This window comes from Nanorana parkeri, unplaced genomic scaffold (genome assembly GCF_000935625.1).
Source record: "Nanorana parkeri isolate BGI_ZX_2015 unplaced genomic scaffold, ASM93562v1 scaffold1060, whole genome shotgun sequence".
NCBI classification, from domain to species: Eukaryota; Metazoa; Chordata; class Amphibia; order Anura; family Dicroglossidae; genus Nanorana; species Nanorana parkeri.
In genome coordinates, this window is record NW_017307328.1 from 173530 (window position 1) to 191951 (window position 18422).

Here is an 18422-nt window from a genome sequence, read left to right on the forward strand (position 1 = left end):
ATCACTTTTTCTCCTATGATATTTTCATCGGGGAAAAAAATATCAACGAATGAATGGTAAATGTTCTTGCATATCATATATCATATATATGATGTGTGTTATAGATGGATAAGAGATTGACTGAGGTACAGCAAAATAAATAAAAAGAGATAGAGATAAGAAATGCAGACACATAATGGTACTTATCTTTATTTTTTGTTTTTTGAGGTTTGTAAGAAAATATGAAAAAATACAGCTCTGGAATTGAAAGCGTTATATTGTAAATAATAAATATAGATATGAGGTAATAGTGACATATAGACTGAGCTGGACATTCTGTGTGCATCAAGGCAAGCCATATGAAAATCTAGAGGGGGAAAGAGACTGTGAAAGCAGGAGGGATAGTATGAATGTAAAAGGAGGAGGGAGAATAGAGGGAGAGCTGCATAGAGAGAGATGAAACAAGTACGGCATCTTAGACAGAAGGTAAGGGAAGAAAGATCTTTTATATACACACTGCACGCAGCGAAACACTGTATAGCAACATACACAAAGCTTCATAGCCACATGAGACTTATAAATACTTCTACAGAAGCTCATTTACATGTACATGGCGTTAGCAGACAGGTGCCTATGCAAACATGTAACTGACCACCAAAAATCCTGAGGCACATATTTGAGAATCCTACTGAAACACAGGCATGCAGTATTCACATAACATATCTGATAGACCTTGCAACACACACTCTACCACAATAGCATATGGTGGGAAACAGAAGATCAGACAGGTAATCTGTAACGTATCACACATTAACATGCCATACATCTCAAGCAGTTTTTCTAAATATATATCTACTTGGACATTTAAACATGTGCCAGAAGTGACTTGAATAGAGCGACCATGGCTGCTGGGAATGTAATTAGCTTTTGCAAATAAGCTATACAGCTTCACGTGATAATGGAATGTTAATTATGCGTGTTTATTATTTGATTTAAAATTTGTGTTAACAAATGTCTTATGTGCATGGATAAAGGGACACTGTAACTCTGTTAGATTCTTCTGCATGTCTGATGATTGATCACAATGGTATGTGTAACATTGACTTGTTATAAGATGAGTAAAAATAATGAATTGTGTTTTAATGAGTGTAGATTAAGGTGTTGTGTGCATACAGTTTTGTTCAAAGTGCAACACTGATATATTGACCAGTATGTAGATGTTTATTGTATAAGTCAGTAATCGTATTGTGTTAGTGTTTTGTTTAGTTTTACATTTAGTGAATATATTTATTTTTATTTTATGTATATTCACTAATGATGACCAAGCTTAGTTGCTTCCTATAGACAAGTAAATAAAATGCTATCTATATTGTAATATTCAGCATTCATTATAGTTTTCAGGTATCATATCTATATTGGTTTACGCAAAAATATATTTTTAAATATATTTTGTTTTAGATATATGCAAGTGCTTTTATAATGTGATACAATGCTTATGTTGGTGCTGATAAGAGTTATACTTCACATATTGTAATAATAAGTAAGATGATGGTAGCTGTTTGCCCAAATCTTTCATAACCACTTGCTTGAAAAATCAATATGCTTTATGTGTTGTCCACTTCTCCAGAGCTCTTCGAAAGCATCAACTGCCCTTCTAGCAATAGAAATAATTTTTTTGTGGTGTGGAGTTATTAAAAGCATTAAACATCCCTTCAACTGAGAAAATTACCTAATACATTGTGGGTAAAATGATTGTTTTTTAAGATACTTTTTATTGGTTTTCAAAAGTTGTCAGAGATATAACAACAAATATGAACATATAATACAAAGACAGGAAGGCATATCATTTGAAAATGATATAGGAATGCATCTATGCTATACAATAGCAATAAAGGTATAAACGTGGATAAACAATATCTCATCTCATCTGCCATACCATTAAATTAATGTCCACGGGGGGTACAGGCAGCCTCCCAAACAGTGCACGGACCTAATCGAATTAGCAGCACCCATCCCCCCCCGTATTACAAAAACTAGTACAGTAGATAACTGAGTGATATTACACCAGGGTCTCCTCTGTGCTAGAACCTGGGTGTGCATACAGTGTCTTGCCAATAGGTGACTTTACAGAGGCAGTCACTGCAGCTAAAAGTATTTTCTGGTTGCTAGAGCGGTGGTAGAGCAGCAAGTGTCATAAAATAAACGGGTTCACGCCATTAAAAACATGTGGACATGCATAGGTGGTTATAGTGAAGCAGCGGGCAGAGGGCTGTGACACAGCAGGGTCTGGATATAGAGAAACTAGGGAAACCGTAGGTAGAAGCTGGCAGAACAGTAGTGACTAGCTGCATACATTGATGGGTATAAAGAAGCAGCAGACAGAACCTGGCAGCGGCTGTGGAACAGTGATGACTAGCTGCATACATTGATGGCTATAGTGAAGCAGCAGGTTAAAGCTGGCAGAGCAGTGACTAGCTGCATACATTGATAGAGAGACAGCAGGTAGATACTAGCAGATATCTGTGGAACAGCAAGGATTTGCTGTAAACATTGGGTTGTGTAGAGAAGCAGCAGGTTGAAGCTGGCAAAGGGACTGTGTCACATGTGTGGTTTAGAGTAACATTGATCTTTAGAAAAAAAATTGTTTTGGCCCCGGAGCCTTACGTAGGGAGTCTGGACATACCTTTGTATGTATGAGGCCTTGTTGGTCTGGATCACGATGCGTTGAGATCTCAGCACCAACTTATGCCAACTTGGGGGCAAAGTTTGCCAGACGATCTCCGTGCAATTTGCATGATATTTGTCCTATTTTGAGCATTGCCACAGAAGGTAAAGCAGATCAGGAGTTAGGCAGGGAGTTTTAAAGCGCTGACATTTGGGCATGCCCCTGGGTAAAATGAAAATGTACCCAATGTTTAAAAGAAAAATTGTTTTTTTGTTATGTTAAAATCGAACTTTGCATACATTAAGAATAGCACATTCCAAGACTTCTATACAATATATTTGTTTACTGTATTAATTTCTCTGTATTCTCCACAGGGCTGGTGACAGCAGCGGAGCAATGTCTCAAGCTTGGAATGCCTCTGTTACATCAGAATTGCCCCCTGGGGGAATCATTGTGCCTGTGGTGTTCTCCTTGATATTTGCTCTAGGCACAGTAGGAAATGGATTAGTCTTGGTTGTGCTCCTGAGGAATGGCCAGACTAAGTACAACACAACCAACCTCTTTATTCTAAACCTAGGAGTGGCAGACTTATGTTTTATACTACTATGCGTCCCTTTCCAGGCCACCATATACACCCTGGATGGATGGTTATTTGGAGCTTTCCTCTGTAAAGCAGTTCACTTCTCCATCTACTTGTCAATGTATGCCAGCAGTTTTACCTTGGCTGCCGTCTCAGTTGACAGGTAAATAGATAATTTACATTTTGATTTTCTGTGTTCCTGTGTTTCTTCAAGCATTATTTCCCATCATCCCACACTTTCTGTGTCATTATGACTGTCTTAACTGGGTAGATTCTGCCTGAACTGTAGTTTTTACTAGCTTACTGCTACACTGGTTGCTGCCTCTGTGTAGCCTTTCTACGTTATCACTCAGTTTACCGACTTGCTTTTTTTGTTCTAGCATTTAACTTTAATCTTTTATCACCTTTCCTGCATTGACGTACTGAATGCCTTTTTGGATATGGAGGCCTAGTACACATGCCTTTAATACTCTTTTAGAAACGACAGTCTCACTGAACAAATGAAAGTACATGGCTTTTCATCCCCACCACCCCCCTTGCTCGTACACATACACACGCACACCTGCTCATCAACTGCTCCTTTGATTCTATTCCAAATTCTTTAGTGACCTTGTTTTATTTAAATTGTTAATTTGCTTTCTTTCATTCGTTCTCTGCATTACTTCTCTCCCAAAGGTGATGCTTTTTATCACGAATACATTTGGCAATCAAGGAATTTTGTACTGATCTGATTTCAAAGATAAACGCTTCTGTAATAGATTTTGTACTGCGCTCTTTTCCCATAGGTTACTGCTTAACTTTTTTTTTATCTTCATGCTTTTTGTTGTTGTCCTATATCAGTTTTTTTATCGGTATACTAATGAATGACATTGCTTTGCCTGATTATACCTACAGTTATGAATCATTTTAGCATCTCTTCATATTTCTCACATGAAATCCTGATATCCACTATATAGAAGAAGCAGAGCATATTTGTTTCACTCATTTCCCCTGATGCTTCTTCCAAGCAACTTGTTGCTTTAACATTTTGTGTTTTTAAAGTGTTTTTATTTCTTCTTTCCAAAGTTATTTTTTTATATTCTCTCACCTGGATGGCTAGAGTTTATGCACTGATATTCTACATTTTTATTTGACATTTTTAATAGTCTAGTGTTTTATTAGTCCCTCTGCTAGCACCTTAGAAACCACCAATGGACTACTTTTTGATTGAAAGATGATCAACTAAACAATAATGGCGATAAACAGGGCACCCCACAAGCTGCATTCCCTCTACACAACACAGAGAAGTTTAGAAAGTGACCAAGCACCCTGTGAGAGAATTTCCCTTTTATTTGCATAACTAAGCACCCTGGGAACCATTCCAAAGATACTGTTTCTCAGTAATAACTTTCTCCAGCACTGTCCATGTACTTTTTGTCCTTGGGTCATTGCCTCCATCTGGAATCTGCAGAACCTAATTTTTATACACCTGGCAGGGCATTTTGCAATCCTCAATCTCTCAATTGCTGTGTGATGACATCATCACATACTGTGATCACAACTCCGTATCTTCGTTGGACCACAAGTGATGTAGCAGGATATAACACAGGGACCAAAAGGTGTGTATAGACCATGATAAATTCCTGGCAAAATAAAACCTGAGTCTAGTAAGTCTGGTAGAGTATGGTAGAGTAATTAATTTACTCATTTTAGGACTAAGTCATGTGAGTACAAGAGGTCTAGAGACAAAAAGGAGCAATGATCACCACAGTTTGTATGTGTGGAGGCTATAGAAACCTTTATGTGTAAGTAAGTACTTTATTCGTTTCTATGTATTAAGTGCAAACGAGCATATATGGTATTAATATACTAACCTTAGCATGAAAGGCATCTTTCAAGTTCCTGAGTAATATATAGACAAAATGAGAGCTTCACCGCTCGATCTAACACCAGTGCCCGGCTCCCAGGTGTATGTGGGTGCTTGCCAAGAGCTGTCCACACTCCAAAGCTACAAGGTTTTTGAAGAGGAAAGAGCTGCACACTACTATTCACCATTGGGACCATGTCAATTCAAATTTAAGCATATTCTGGTGCAATCTATATGTGTATTTTTCAAACAGAATATATTTATTAATTTCTGCAATCCGCTCATCTTTTGTTGGGGAATATGGAGAAACCCACTTTACTGCTATTAACCTTCTCACAGCTAATGTGTATCTATCCACGTGAGGTAACCCAATATATCCCAATAGACATGGCAAAGATCTACTTCCAACTGAACACCATATATCCCATGAAACAGTCATACCATGCCAGTATCGTCTTAATTTTGGGCATCTCCACAATAAATTGAACCATTACCATGAGTACAACGACCACAATTAGGATCAGATCTAGTTCCAATTTTATAAAGAAAAGTATAAAAAGTTGTGTAGGTCTATGAAACAGGGAATGCAATATGAAGGAGCCAATTTTAGTACCCTCTCTCACACCTCGTCCTCAATAGGACCCAAATCCACCTCCCATTTGGTCCAACAGGGCATGGGGTATTTCAATAAATATTTACATAGCAGATGTATATATGTTACAGAGATTAAACCCTTTGTAAGCTGAGCTTGTGCTATACAATCAGTAGTAGGAGAGAAGTACAGCATTGTCCCCCTCAGTTGTGACTGTAAAGCATGTCTAAGCTGTAAATATTGAAAACCAGGTACCCGACAAAGCAAATTCAGACTACAATTGCGAAAAGGACTTAAGAACTCCCTCAGAGTAAAGTTAAAAAAGTGTTAAAAAAAAACAAAACCCTGCTTTCTCCCATCTATAAAACCCCTCTAAATTATACAATTCCAACAAAGATTTATTATGCAGTAGGGAGGCATATCTCGTATATCCTGAAAGACCGAAGATTGTTTTAACCATACGCCAGAACTTCCCCATCAAATATATTGTTGGTAGTTGGGCCCTACTCTGTAAATAGGCAGAGGTGTCCAAAGTGTATACAGAGTGTGTACCTTGCAAAAAAAGAAGATACAATATGAAAGGATGAGATGGAGCATTCCCTCGCTCTCAGCCAGTTCTATGTTGTAACTAAGTGGCCAAAAAATATATCCATGCGTTAAGAGTCACAAGGCCGCCCATCATTTAGGATATTGTAAATATTCAATTTTAACTCTTGAATATTTCTTCTTTCAAATAATGGTCCCTAAACAATGCAGCCACCTTACGAAAAAAAGAGCAAGGCAACCAGCAGGGGACGTGGTGCAATAGATATAACAATTGAGAGCATCCAAATCATTTCAGGAGGTTGGTACGGCCCATCCTAGATTGAGACCATAATTTGGAGATCAGGGGAGAGAGATTCAGCAAAGGGTAATCCGCAATATTGCCAGAAATCACAACTCCTACATACTTATTATGAGGCATTATCTTAATATGGGCTAAAGAGTGGATTAAGGGGGTCGACTAGGGGTCTAGAAAGAAGCAACTGAGACTTGTCCCAGGTAATTCTCAGCCCCAAATAGTCACCTAATTCTGAAATCAAAGACATCGCCCCTACAAGAGAGAAATTAGTGTCTGCAAGAAACAAATGGGTGTCATTTGCATAGAGGGTAACCTATTGTTCCTGCAGACCTCTCTGGAACCCAGCCACCTCCAAAGATTGACATCGCAGACAGGCTACGGGCTCTATCGCCACTGCAAAAAAGGAGCGGTGACAGAGTTCATCCCTTCCTGGTGCCGCAACCTAAAGAAAACGATAGTGAATAGTGGTTATTAACACAAATCGAGGCAGTAGGACATGCATACAACAATTTTACCCAATTGCAAAAGGTCTCTCCAAACCCAGATTTACGTAAGACAGCCCAAAGATATGACCATTCGACACTATCCTATGCTTCTGATGGAATCTGCATATTGAGGAATACCCTCCTAATATTAATCGCAGTAGAGGAGTTTGGCATAAAGTCCATTTGATGCAGATGTATTATGGAAGAGATTACTTTATTCAACCTATTAGCAAGGACCTTTGCCAAGACTTTCACATCTGTAGTTGGCAGCGAAATAGGTATATAAGATTCGCGCAGCATAGGATCTTATCTTTCTTCGGAATTACTACCATTATGGCCTAAATCATGGACAAAGGAAGTTTGCCAGAGGCTAAAGATTCATTAAATACATCAAGAAGTGCTGGAAGTAACACCAGGCCACAAGGTTTTACAAACCTCAATAGACAGACCATCAGTACCAGGGCCTTTAGTATTAGAAAAGCTGGCTACTGCTGTCTCAAACTCCATAAGAGTAATAGGGTAATTATTACTTCCAGGACTAGGACTTATTGATTTGCCATGGCATCATATAGCGGTTCCAGCATTGCTGTCCCTTCTAACTGCAAGTATACTTTATCAGACTATTGTTGGTAAGCTTTCTATCTTATACTTCTATTACATGTGTCAAACTGCTCTCTTAAAGGGACACTCAAGAATTTCTGCTTGTACAAAAAAACTTGTAGTTCTCAATCTACTCCTAGACATTATTTCTATTTGTGGACGTTACCATGGGATAAAGTTGTTCTGTATGAGGTAATACAGAATCCAGAAAGTTTACACTGAAGTCACTTGTTTGCTACCAGTTACCCTGATTGATCAGTATACATTAAATCGAATATTGTGAACTCCGCAGTTGTGATTCATCGCCCAACTTCTGAATAAGCTATTCTAGAGGAATTCCTGCATTACAGATGGTCAAAAGAAATTAACAGTATAAAAAAACCATTTGCTTTTTTAGTGAATCCCCCTCACATTCCACATGACACAATTTTAAACATTTTAGATATCATAATCGCAGATCTATATAAACATCACCACAGACATAATCTAACATAAATTGTGCACATGATAAAGCTAGACATCCTAAAGCAATGTGTCTTCCCGGAAATGACTCTTCATCCATAGACCTAAAAAGAAAAACAAAACACAACAGACAAAGCAAAACCATACAAAATCCATAATCACAAAAAAAGAAAATAAAGTTTGATATTAAAGAGTCCAGGTTTATCAAAACCAATACCCCATTAACCCTCCCACAAAAAAACAGTTCATTGCAGGAGAAATGAGAGGAGAATCATTGTAATTTGTCCATCAAGCTCCACATGAACTTTATACTAAATGAGCCATGCTATAACTATAATAGGATCAAGTACAATGGCATCACCACACATCATTCGCGATAATGCCGATCCAGCCACTCCACTGCGTCACCTGGTGTGTCAAAAAAGTGTACAGATCCATTAGCTTGCACTCGGAGCCTGGCAGGATTAATCGAGCATGAACGATGCAATCGCTGAAGACGCTTCTTAACATCTTGGAACTTTACTCGCCATCGCTGTTCTTTAGGGGGGAAATCTGGAAACAATATAACTTTATTGCCATTGTATGCAATCTCTTGTATCTCCCCAGACCGGCGTAAAATCGTTTCTTTATCTTAATTAGGAAGATGAATAAGAAGTGGCCAAGGGGGATAACCAGGAAGAAGGGGTTATAGTGATTATACACTCTTCTTTATTAACCTCCCCTCTGTTCCAGCGCTGCAGCCTTCACCATTGTCTTCAGAATTCAACACTTCTAAGAGTCTCAGATGCCTGTGACCGCCACTGCACACTATGATTCCTTCCTGTGAGCTTTGTGTTACTACAGGACTCAGCAGAGATTAGGGGTCAGAGAAGGGAAGCAGCGGAGAAGACGGGCATCCAACACTCCTAGAAATGTCAAATGACAAAGACGCCGAGAGAGACTGCAGTGCTAGAATGCAATGGGTGTAGGAGTCACTGGCCTTCAGAGATGTGTGTATAATAGCTCCTAAATTTCAGTGTATTAAAGAAAGGCTGTCCCACCTGCTGATGCTACTAATTATTTATTATTATTATTAATTTATTTTTAATAGCAAAAATCAATCAAATTGTTTGCATAAAAAAGGCACACCAACAGTATATGTACTTCATATGCATGGGCTAACCTTTTTATCCCAAAGTTTAGTATACAGGTGAAACTCGAATAATTAGAATATCGTGCAAAAGTAATTGCAGTAAGTTCTGCAAAAGGGGCCCAAACCAAGTACTGAGTACATATGCATGCTTGTACTTTTCAGAGGTCCGATATTGTTCTATGTACAATCCTTGTTTTATTGATTGCATGTAATAATCTACTTTTTTGAGGTTGTGGATTTGGGGTTCTTGGGGTTTTCATGAGCTGTAAGCCATAATCATCACAATTATGACAAATCACGGCTTGAATTATCTTGCTTTGCATGTAATGAGTCTATCTCATATATTAGTTTCACCTTTTAAGTTGCATTAGTGAAATAAATTAACTTTGCACGATATTCTAATTATTCGAGTTTCACCTGTATATATATAGAGCGCCGCAGCGGGGACGGATCCCGACAATACTGACGAGATCTACCCAGCTGGCTGATTGACAGCAGGCTCTGCTTATCTGGAGGCAAAGCCAGCTTTGCTCGCCCTCTCCCCGTCCATTCCTCCAGTCAGCGCTGGAGGTTCAGACAGGGGGGAATGGCAGTCACCACTCTCTGCAGGAAGATGATCGGGAAGTGAGGGAGCAACGGGATTTCGGTCACTTCACGATCTATAGGGTGGACATGTAAAGGTTTCAATGTCACACGTCGGCTCTAACTATGAGGATGAGTGTAAATCACTGACCTCGTAGTTCTCCTTTAAATGCTTTTTCTTTTGCCTAGAATTCAGTAATATGATCAGTAGCTTTGCACCTCTAGGATTTCACATTGTAACATCCCTTGGGATTTGTAGGTGTACAGTATGATATATCAATACTGCTTGGCCCATAAATTCTTATTAGAAGGTGTTATGCATGTGTGGCGCTCTGGGTTTAATAAATGGATTAGAACCTGTAATGCTGGATGCCTCAGGAGACTGGTAGCACAGTACATCCAGATCTTTCTCCAAGTCACAGGATTGATCAGAGCACTGCTAGGAATAAATACTTCAGGGGATTAAAACAAACTGCTCTCAATCCCCTAGGGAATAGAATATATAGTTATGCTTATTTTGTTTCCAGTGGCTGTATATCACAATTTTTTAAAGCTAGTTAACAAAGGCCAAAGCCAGCATCTTTGTGATAATATAGAGAATAAAGTATTAATTTTATGACTGCAGCTGCAAATTGTTAGATGTGATCAGAAAGTGTAATAAATATAAATAACATCATCACTAATACTGAATGTACAGTATAGTAGTATTATTTGACTTTTCTATGGCCCATGACAGTCTCAAATCTCATTTATAATTGGATCATGTTTACAGTGCTGATACTGATTAAAAATTTGCTTTTTTTAATACATTTATTATGCATTGTTAAAAGCAGAAGTTTTTCTTCTTTCAGTTCAGAAGTTCTCTGAAGGTGTTTGCCCTAATATTGTATTATGCACAGCATATTAGTGTTGGTATGTGTTTAGATGAAGCACTGAGGTCTTGAGGAATGCTGAATCAAGTTTTACTTGCTTATAAGATTACATCAGCATACAGAGAGAACTTCCTGTGTATATCATAGATAAGCATGAACATACAGACTAGCATTGCTCTACACCACCATCTACAGCTCAAAAGACATAATTGCAGCCAGTAATACAATCAGTACATGTCAATATATGCTGTTGCATATTATGGCTAACTTACCATGTATGTGATCCCCTCCAGTGCTGTGCTGTCACCTCTCTTCTTCGTAGCTGGAACTTCTATCCTTACCTGAAAAATCACTGACAGGCAGGTAGAAGCTTTTTTTCTTGGCAGAAATGACTTCCACTTTGCTTTACTTCCACTTTAACTTGCAGGGGGAAGTTAAATACATTAAGATTTATTGCTACATAGTTAGTTTACTTATCCGGAGCTTAAGGAATGGAATATCAATAAGAAATCTATAGGCAGAGGCTATAAAGAGGGTAGGGCTGTTTTGACACACTGCATAAGTAACTACATATTTGTAAAGGTACCTTTCATTTGTCGGGGGGAATCCATTCAGCCCTGAATTCTGAATAGGATTACTGCCCTGACATGTAATTTCATGCCTGCTGTGTGGTGTTAGCAGTAATTTAAGTTTTGTTTTTTAACTTTATTTATAAAAAAAGCCTTACAATTATGATTAATAAGTCACTAAATTGATTGCACTCACAATTTAGAGGAAAACTGTAATGGCTTTGGGTCAGTTTTATTTAAAATGTTTTTTAGGGTTATACAGATTTCAACCCCTTCATGAATTAGCTTTTTTAAAGTTTCTGTTAGTTAATGACTGACACACTTTTTACATTTTTGCTGTGTGAGGCAGTAATATACTTTCTTACTAAGTACACCCACACATATTATATATTGGACAGATATGTGATATAAATATATAGCCCTATGTGTGGCTAATGCCTCACTTAGGACAAATACATTATATAAAAAAAAAAGAAATAAAAAAACATAAAGAAAACACTTTTTCCCCAGTTTTGATTATTATTTGTTAGGAAAATAGCACAGCTAAAAAAAAAAATGCATTACAATAAATTGTTTTATTTGTCCTTTATTTGGAAGCACCTGACATCCCTAGGATTTAGAAATGTTTCTGTACTTCTCACCCTAAAACTGAAAGCTAACATTTTATTTTTCTTTCTCTAAAAACTAATAGTGGTCACCAGGTTAGACAGGTGGGATACAATGTTACTAAGTGTGACATACTTTGAGCATCACCGTCATGAGTTACATAAAAAAATGTAAATCTCCAGCTGATTTTAATTTCTTTCTATTATTTTTTTTACACTTTTTTACACAAATTTTTTCACATTTATTACACTTTTATTTATTTTTAATTATATCAAGCAGTCATTGTGAAGGAATCTCACTATGAATGCTTAATAATTTAATTATTTTTGGTTATTATTAGGCTGCCCCAGACTTAGGAACAGTCAATAATCACCGTAGTGAAACTGATCCTTACATACTGATCCTGCGGCATTTCAGGGTCAGATGTCACTAAAGGCTTCTGATCGTACAATGATGAAACAATGTTTCGCAATAGAAACGTGTAGCTAAATGTTTCTATTCTGAAACATTTCGAAAAAAGCTGTTTTTTGGGGGATCCTGGGACAATGGGATCCTGATTTGTACCAGGTCTCAAACAGTGACACTAATTGTGGTAAATTCTGCACTGCTATCACTATCAGACACCCAATTCCTAAAAGAAACTGGGTGTCTGTAAAAACTTAACTCTTTTGTTAATGGATGCCTCAATAGTGAGGCATCCTTTAATGAACGGTAACCGCTGATTTTCAACGGTACCAGCATTACATAGCCCCCAAATAGCTGATCATGTACAGTGTACATGATCAGTCATTTGGGCACTAGGTGGGCACGAAGGGCTTAAACTTATGTTTTATATTTTACTTATAGTATTTGAGGAAATTCTTGTTTTACAGATAACTATCTGATACAGGTGACACCAATGGCAAACAATTCATAGAGCACTATGATGGGAATTTATCAAAACTGGAGCAGACAAAATCTGGAGCAGCTGTGCATGGCAACCAATCAGCTTCTCTCTTTCAATTTCAAACTTTTACTGAACAAACTAAAGAGAGAAGCTGATTGGTTGCCACAGGCAACTGCTCCAGATTTTGGCTGCTCCAGTTTTGATAAATTCCCCCTATGGGTTTTGAGAAGCACAGCAGACACTGTTTTGCCTTTCTTTTTCTCATAGAAACTTTAGGCAGAGCCAACTAAAAACTGCAAAGTAGAGTGGGAGTGAGGTGGATGAGTCACTGCTCTGACTTGTTTACATGTGTGTAAATTTCCGCTTGCACTTGCTGCTTTGTAAACAAGCAGCTTTTCAATGCTTAGATTATGGCATCGCCTGACTGAATAAGACATACACAATATTTATATGGATTATTTTTAATATAACCTGACAAAAGTTGGGTTTTCAGAATAGAATAATCAAAAATAAGCTGACATTTTTTAATATTTAAAAAAATAAATATTTTGCAATGTTAATGGGAACATGTAACAATATAATGTCTATCTAGAAAGAACTAAATACCATCTTGACAACATTTTGAAAGTAGCTTCTGCCAAGAAGACATTAATGATACCCTGGAAGGCTGGTGAGCTTTGCCTGTGCCAGGTTTTGACTGGGATCCCCCAGATCAGCTGTCATGTGTGATAGCTTAGCAGGGGTACCTCGCAAAAGAGAAGAAATCATGGAAATTTCTCTTCTCTGACCCGTGGCTTATGTAGACAATCTCACACAGAGAGTGGGAAGAGGCACAAATGAGTGCAAATGTGATGTATCTGTTGAAATTGAAAAAATTCTGTTTGGGGCATCCTTACAGTAGGATACTGTAACATCAGTGGTTCCCTGAGTATAAAGTATCGCCCGTTTATATATAGCCCTTTATTCAGCCACGATTGAAAGTCTTGTGAGAAAAAGGGTTGTGAGGAGATATCAATTGATGAGATTTATGCTGCCTATCACATAAAGCCAATCTCATGTGAGAGGGTCAGGACCAGAATCAAAAGCCTTTGTCTAGGCAGTATCCATTTCAGAAGGTCTATAGGCATTTTGAGAGCATCCATGTATTCCAAAGCAATGCATTCAGGCTGTTCACATAGGGAATATATTGCAGAGAGTTGGACTAATTGAGAGGATTGAAAATAGAGAAACAGGTTGGGGACCCCAAGTCCTCCATTACTTTGGGGTGTATGCAGAAATACAGAGTCTACACCATTCTTCCCTACAAATAAATGTAACTGTTTTTAAATGTAAATGTAATTTCTGCTGGCCTGCAATACCATACCAACAATACCAATCAGTAAGTATGTGAAGTAATGAAGTATTTTAGGCAACAGGGTCATTTTGACCAAATTTATTCTATCAAAACCATAACAAGTTATATGAAGACCACCTATCCAGATCTTCTCATAGCTTCCTAAATAATGGGGGGGGGTAATTGGCTTGATAACATTGGTTAAATGAGGATGTGAGTTTAATACCCATGTATGGGAGGAAGTCAATTCGCCACGAAAAAGAAAAGTGCGTTTGAGGACAGGACGATACATTGGGTGGGACGTTAATGTTTAAGTTAGGAAATATTAACTCAGAAGCTCAACATGTGCAAAAACCATGTGTCTCTTGGTGAATTTGAATTAGATCAGAGAGATAACCTTGCCTTCGAATTAAATAATTGAGGTCAAGAATGCAAGATTTGAAGTATGCAAAGGAAATTAGGACCAAACCACCAATCTTCCAGTACCCTAATCAAAGAATGCCACGAAACCAATTCAAAAGCTCTCTTAACCCCTTCATGACTGAGCTTGTTTTCAGTTTCTGTTCATAAATGACTGACACACTTTTCACATTTTTGCTGTGTGATTCTTCCACGGCAATTATATACTTTCTTACTAAATGTACCCACACATATTATATATTGTTTTTTGTTTGTTATATCAAACATGTGTACCTAACGCCTCACTTAGTTCGAATAAAATATTTGAAAAATTAGGAAAAAACTTAAAGAAAACACTTTTTTCACAAGTTTTGATTATTATTATTTTTTTAGAATAATTTTTTTATAATAATTATAGTATAAAAAATATATTTATATATAATTATTTTCTTAATTTTTTTGTTGTCAGTTATATCAAGCAGTCACTATGACTGCTTGATAATTTATTTACATTTTTGGTTGTTATTATTAGGCTGCTCCAAACTTAGGAACAGCTAATAATAACCTTAGAGGTGCTGAAAAAAGGCTCAACATGTGAAAACCAATAATTGCCTATGGGCATGGTTCCCACCTTGGCGTTTTACAGCGCGTAGGAACGTGCTGAAAAAAGCCCTGCGCCCAAAAAAGTACAGGAGCTTCTTTGGGGCATTTTTCCGTGCGTTTCCATTGGTATTCCCGAGTGTGGATCGGGGTTAACAAAGCGGTAACCCCGAGCCACACTCGGGAATACAGTGTACAGGTCTTACCTTTTCCACGATCCCCGCTGTGTCCTCCGGCGGCTGCCGACTTCCAGGTTCCATCCCTTGCGAGCGGCCGTGTCGCAGGGGGCGGAGCCGGCGGGAAGTTCGAAAGTGAAAAAAAATCATACCGACAGTGAAACGCGCGTTTCACTGAACGGAAAAACGTGCTAAAAAACGAGCTGAAAAACGAGCTGAAAAAATACACTCAGGTGTGAACCCAGCCTTAGGTTTCTGACCGTGCCCAGACGATCAGAAGTGATACATTTCAGGCACAGAGACACAGAGATGCATTGTAACATTGTGCCTGAAATGTATCACACAACTTTGAAAACATCCCAGCTGTCAAGACAAATAGCAGAGAGGTGATTCACTCTGCTACCTCTCTGCTATCTTAGCTGTCAAATACCGGATCGCTATTTAGCGATCATAGCCATCCGGTATTTGTATGTAACGGCTTCATTCTTTAATTATTGAAAGAAAGAAGCTTTTACAAAAGCTCAACTATTTCATTAATGAATGCCTCAATACTGAGGCATTCATTAATGAATGGTAACTCCTGAGAATCAGCGGTTACCAGCATTACAGAGCCGCAAATAACTGGTCATGTACAGTGTACATAGCCAGTCATTTGGGCACTTTGTGGTGGGACGTACCAGGTAGTCTCCCGTCACGAAATGGTTAAGCATGCAGAAGTTAACATCCCAAATTTAGGGGACCCTTTGTTCCATTTGGATTGCAATAGCATAATCATATCCACTACACTGATCTGGGCCTTGCCATCCTGATATAAACCATACAGAAAATTGTTCAACCTGTTTGCAAAATATTTGTTAAAAGTTTTAGGCCAACTGGTGTCAACACACCAGTTCGCCTTCAGTTGATGTTCCCAGGTACTTCCTCTAATTTTTGGAAGTGTAAACAGCAAGAAGGAACATTTACTACACATTTTCTGGGAATGTCCACTGATGCGCACTTTTTGGGATTCAGTTATCATGATCTGCTATAAGTTGACAGAAATTGATCTAGGAGATGGACCAGAGTCATTCCTTTTTCATTCAACCACTTCCGGGCCGCAATACGTCTATAGACGGCGGCCCTTTGAAGTGGTTAAAACAATAACCGCTTGTTTGGTACCGCTCTTAACAGCAGGCGATTGCTGTTAATTTACAAGCGATCCGGCGTCTGTACAGGCGCCGAAGGTCAATAAAAAGCGAGAAGCAGGGTACAAGGGGTTAATCAAAGAGAGAGTCCAGAGACAAGCCGGGTCAATATCAAGCGAGCAGCAGGGTACAAGGGGTTAATCAAAGAGAGAGTCCAGAGACAAGCCGGGTCAATATCAAGCGAGCAGCGGGGTACAAGAGGCTAATCAAAGAGAGAGTCCAGAGACAAGCCGGGTCAATATCAAAGGAGCAGCAGGTTACACGGGGTTAATCAAAGAGATGGTCCAGAGACAAGCCGGGTCATTCACTGTAATAGCCAATATCAAATGGGAAAGGGACAGGTTCAAGGCAGGGCAAAATCGCCAGTAGAGCAGGGACAAGAGCACAGCAGGAACCTCCAGTTGTGACTGAAGATCACCGAGCACTGAATGGGAGTCCTGCGGTGCTTAATATAGGACGAGGATGCGTCACTGTGCATGCGCCGGGCCTTCTGGCGTCTGCGCCTGCGCGGCCGGGACGTGTCGGTGGATGCCCTCTCCTTGTGTGTCCCCGCACAGGGACTCGGCATCTCCCGCGGACTTGTACCTGACAGTATTACATCACTTCCGGTGTCACTGTACACAGTCTCCGGCTCTTAGAGCCAGGAGATGAAGCTGGGGAAGCAGATCTCTGCTTCCTCAGCTTCTTTGGGGTCCCTAGGTGACATTAGGGGTCTGCAAGACCCCTGATGTCTCCATAAAGAGGACTTGTCACACCCTATCTGCTATTAGATAGGGTGCTTGATAGCTCCCTATCTAATAGCAATAGGGTTAGTGGAAAAAAAAAAAAAAGTGTTAAAAAGTTTTAAAAATTAAAGGAACATAAAAGAAAAATTATAAAATGTAAAAAAAAAAAAATTTAAGACCCCCCATCCCCCACGTGCACGCACATACACACGCAAACATGCGTCGGTGCGCCTACGTGCAAAAACGACAATTGCGCTAAACATGTTACATATTGCCGCGAACGTTGGAGTGAGAGCAATAATTCTAGCACCGTCAATGACTGTTAGCACTAAACTGATGAGGGGTTAAAGCGTTTAAAATGTTCCCTATGGGAAATTGTGGGTATTTACATTTTTTGTGGCTGCACGGGCGAACGCAATTTTAAGGCTTGACATGTTTGGTATCTATTTACCCGATGTGATCCCGTCTTTCATATTTTACAAAAAAATTGGGTTTTATATTATGTTTCTGTGCACTAAATTTTAATTTTGTTTATTTTTTCCTAAAAATACGGGTTTGATAAACATTTGCGCAAAAAACGTGCAACGTAAAAAATTGCACCTAGCATTTTTTTATTCTACAGGGTCTCAGCTTTCAGAAAATATATAATTGTTGGGGGTCTAAAGCTGTTTTCTAGTCAAAAATGTATATTTTATCATTTGTATGCAAATAGTAGGAAAATTCCCTGGATGGCAAGTGGTCAAATACCTTATTCTTACAGAAATATAAAGGTTCTCTGTTGATTCATCTTATTAATGTTGCACATGCTTGTATACCAGCTTTATGGAGTGACTCTCCTTCGATGGTTCAGTGGTTCTCAAGGATAAACGATATTAAATTAATGGAAGACATGACAGCTACTTTATATGGTAGAAAGGGTGTTTTTTGTTTTGTTTTTTTCGGAAAAATGGGGGGGGGGTATAATGAATAACTTAATATTGATATTGTATATGGAATAAATATGTGATGTTCTTAATATGTAAGATTGATCTATGGTAATATTATGTAATATATGGGGTTATGAAAATTAAATAAAATTAGGCCATTGTTTATCAACGGGAAAAAAAAATCTGGATGTATTCCTAAAACAGAATATTACTGGACATTGAGTTCTTATAGGTATATTAAGCACCAGAAATTGTTGATCCAGGAAATATCCGATTGCCTGATGGGGTCAGGAAGGGATTTTTTCCCCCCTGTTGGAGCAAATTGAACCATGCTTTAAAGGGGGGGGGGGCGGGTTGCCCCCCCCGGGGCCCCAGAGCAGAG

The 18422-nt window shown here is 38.6% G+C and overlaps 1 protein-coding gene across 2 annotated transcripts in view; it reads left to right on the plus strand.

The window, feature by feature from the left end:
- The first annotated feature begins 412 nt into the window (after nucleotides 1-412).
- LOC108796125 (galanin receptor type 2-like) overlaps nucleotides 413-18422 on the plus strand; it is a 24771-nt gene continuing 6761 nt past the window's right edge. Inside the window, exons 1-2 of one of the 2 annotated variants that reach the window (XM_018567545.1) lie at nucleotides 413-465; nucleotides 3019-3387. In XM_018567545.1, coding sequence (XP_018423047.1) covers nucleotides 3041-3387 — 347 coding nt within the window. In that variant the 5' untranslated portion in view covers nucleotides 413-465; nucleotides 3019-3040. Of the gene's footprint in view, nucleotides 466-544; nucleotides 768-3018; nucleotides 3388-18422 lie in introns of those variants that run through there. The other variant, XM_018567544.1, reaches the window with a different exon arrangement.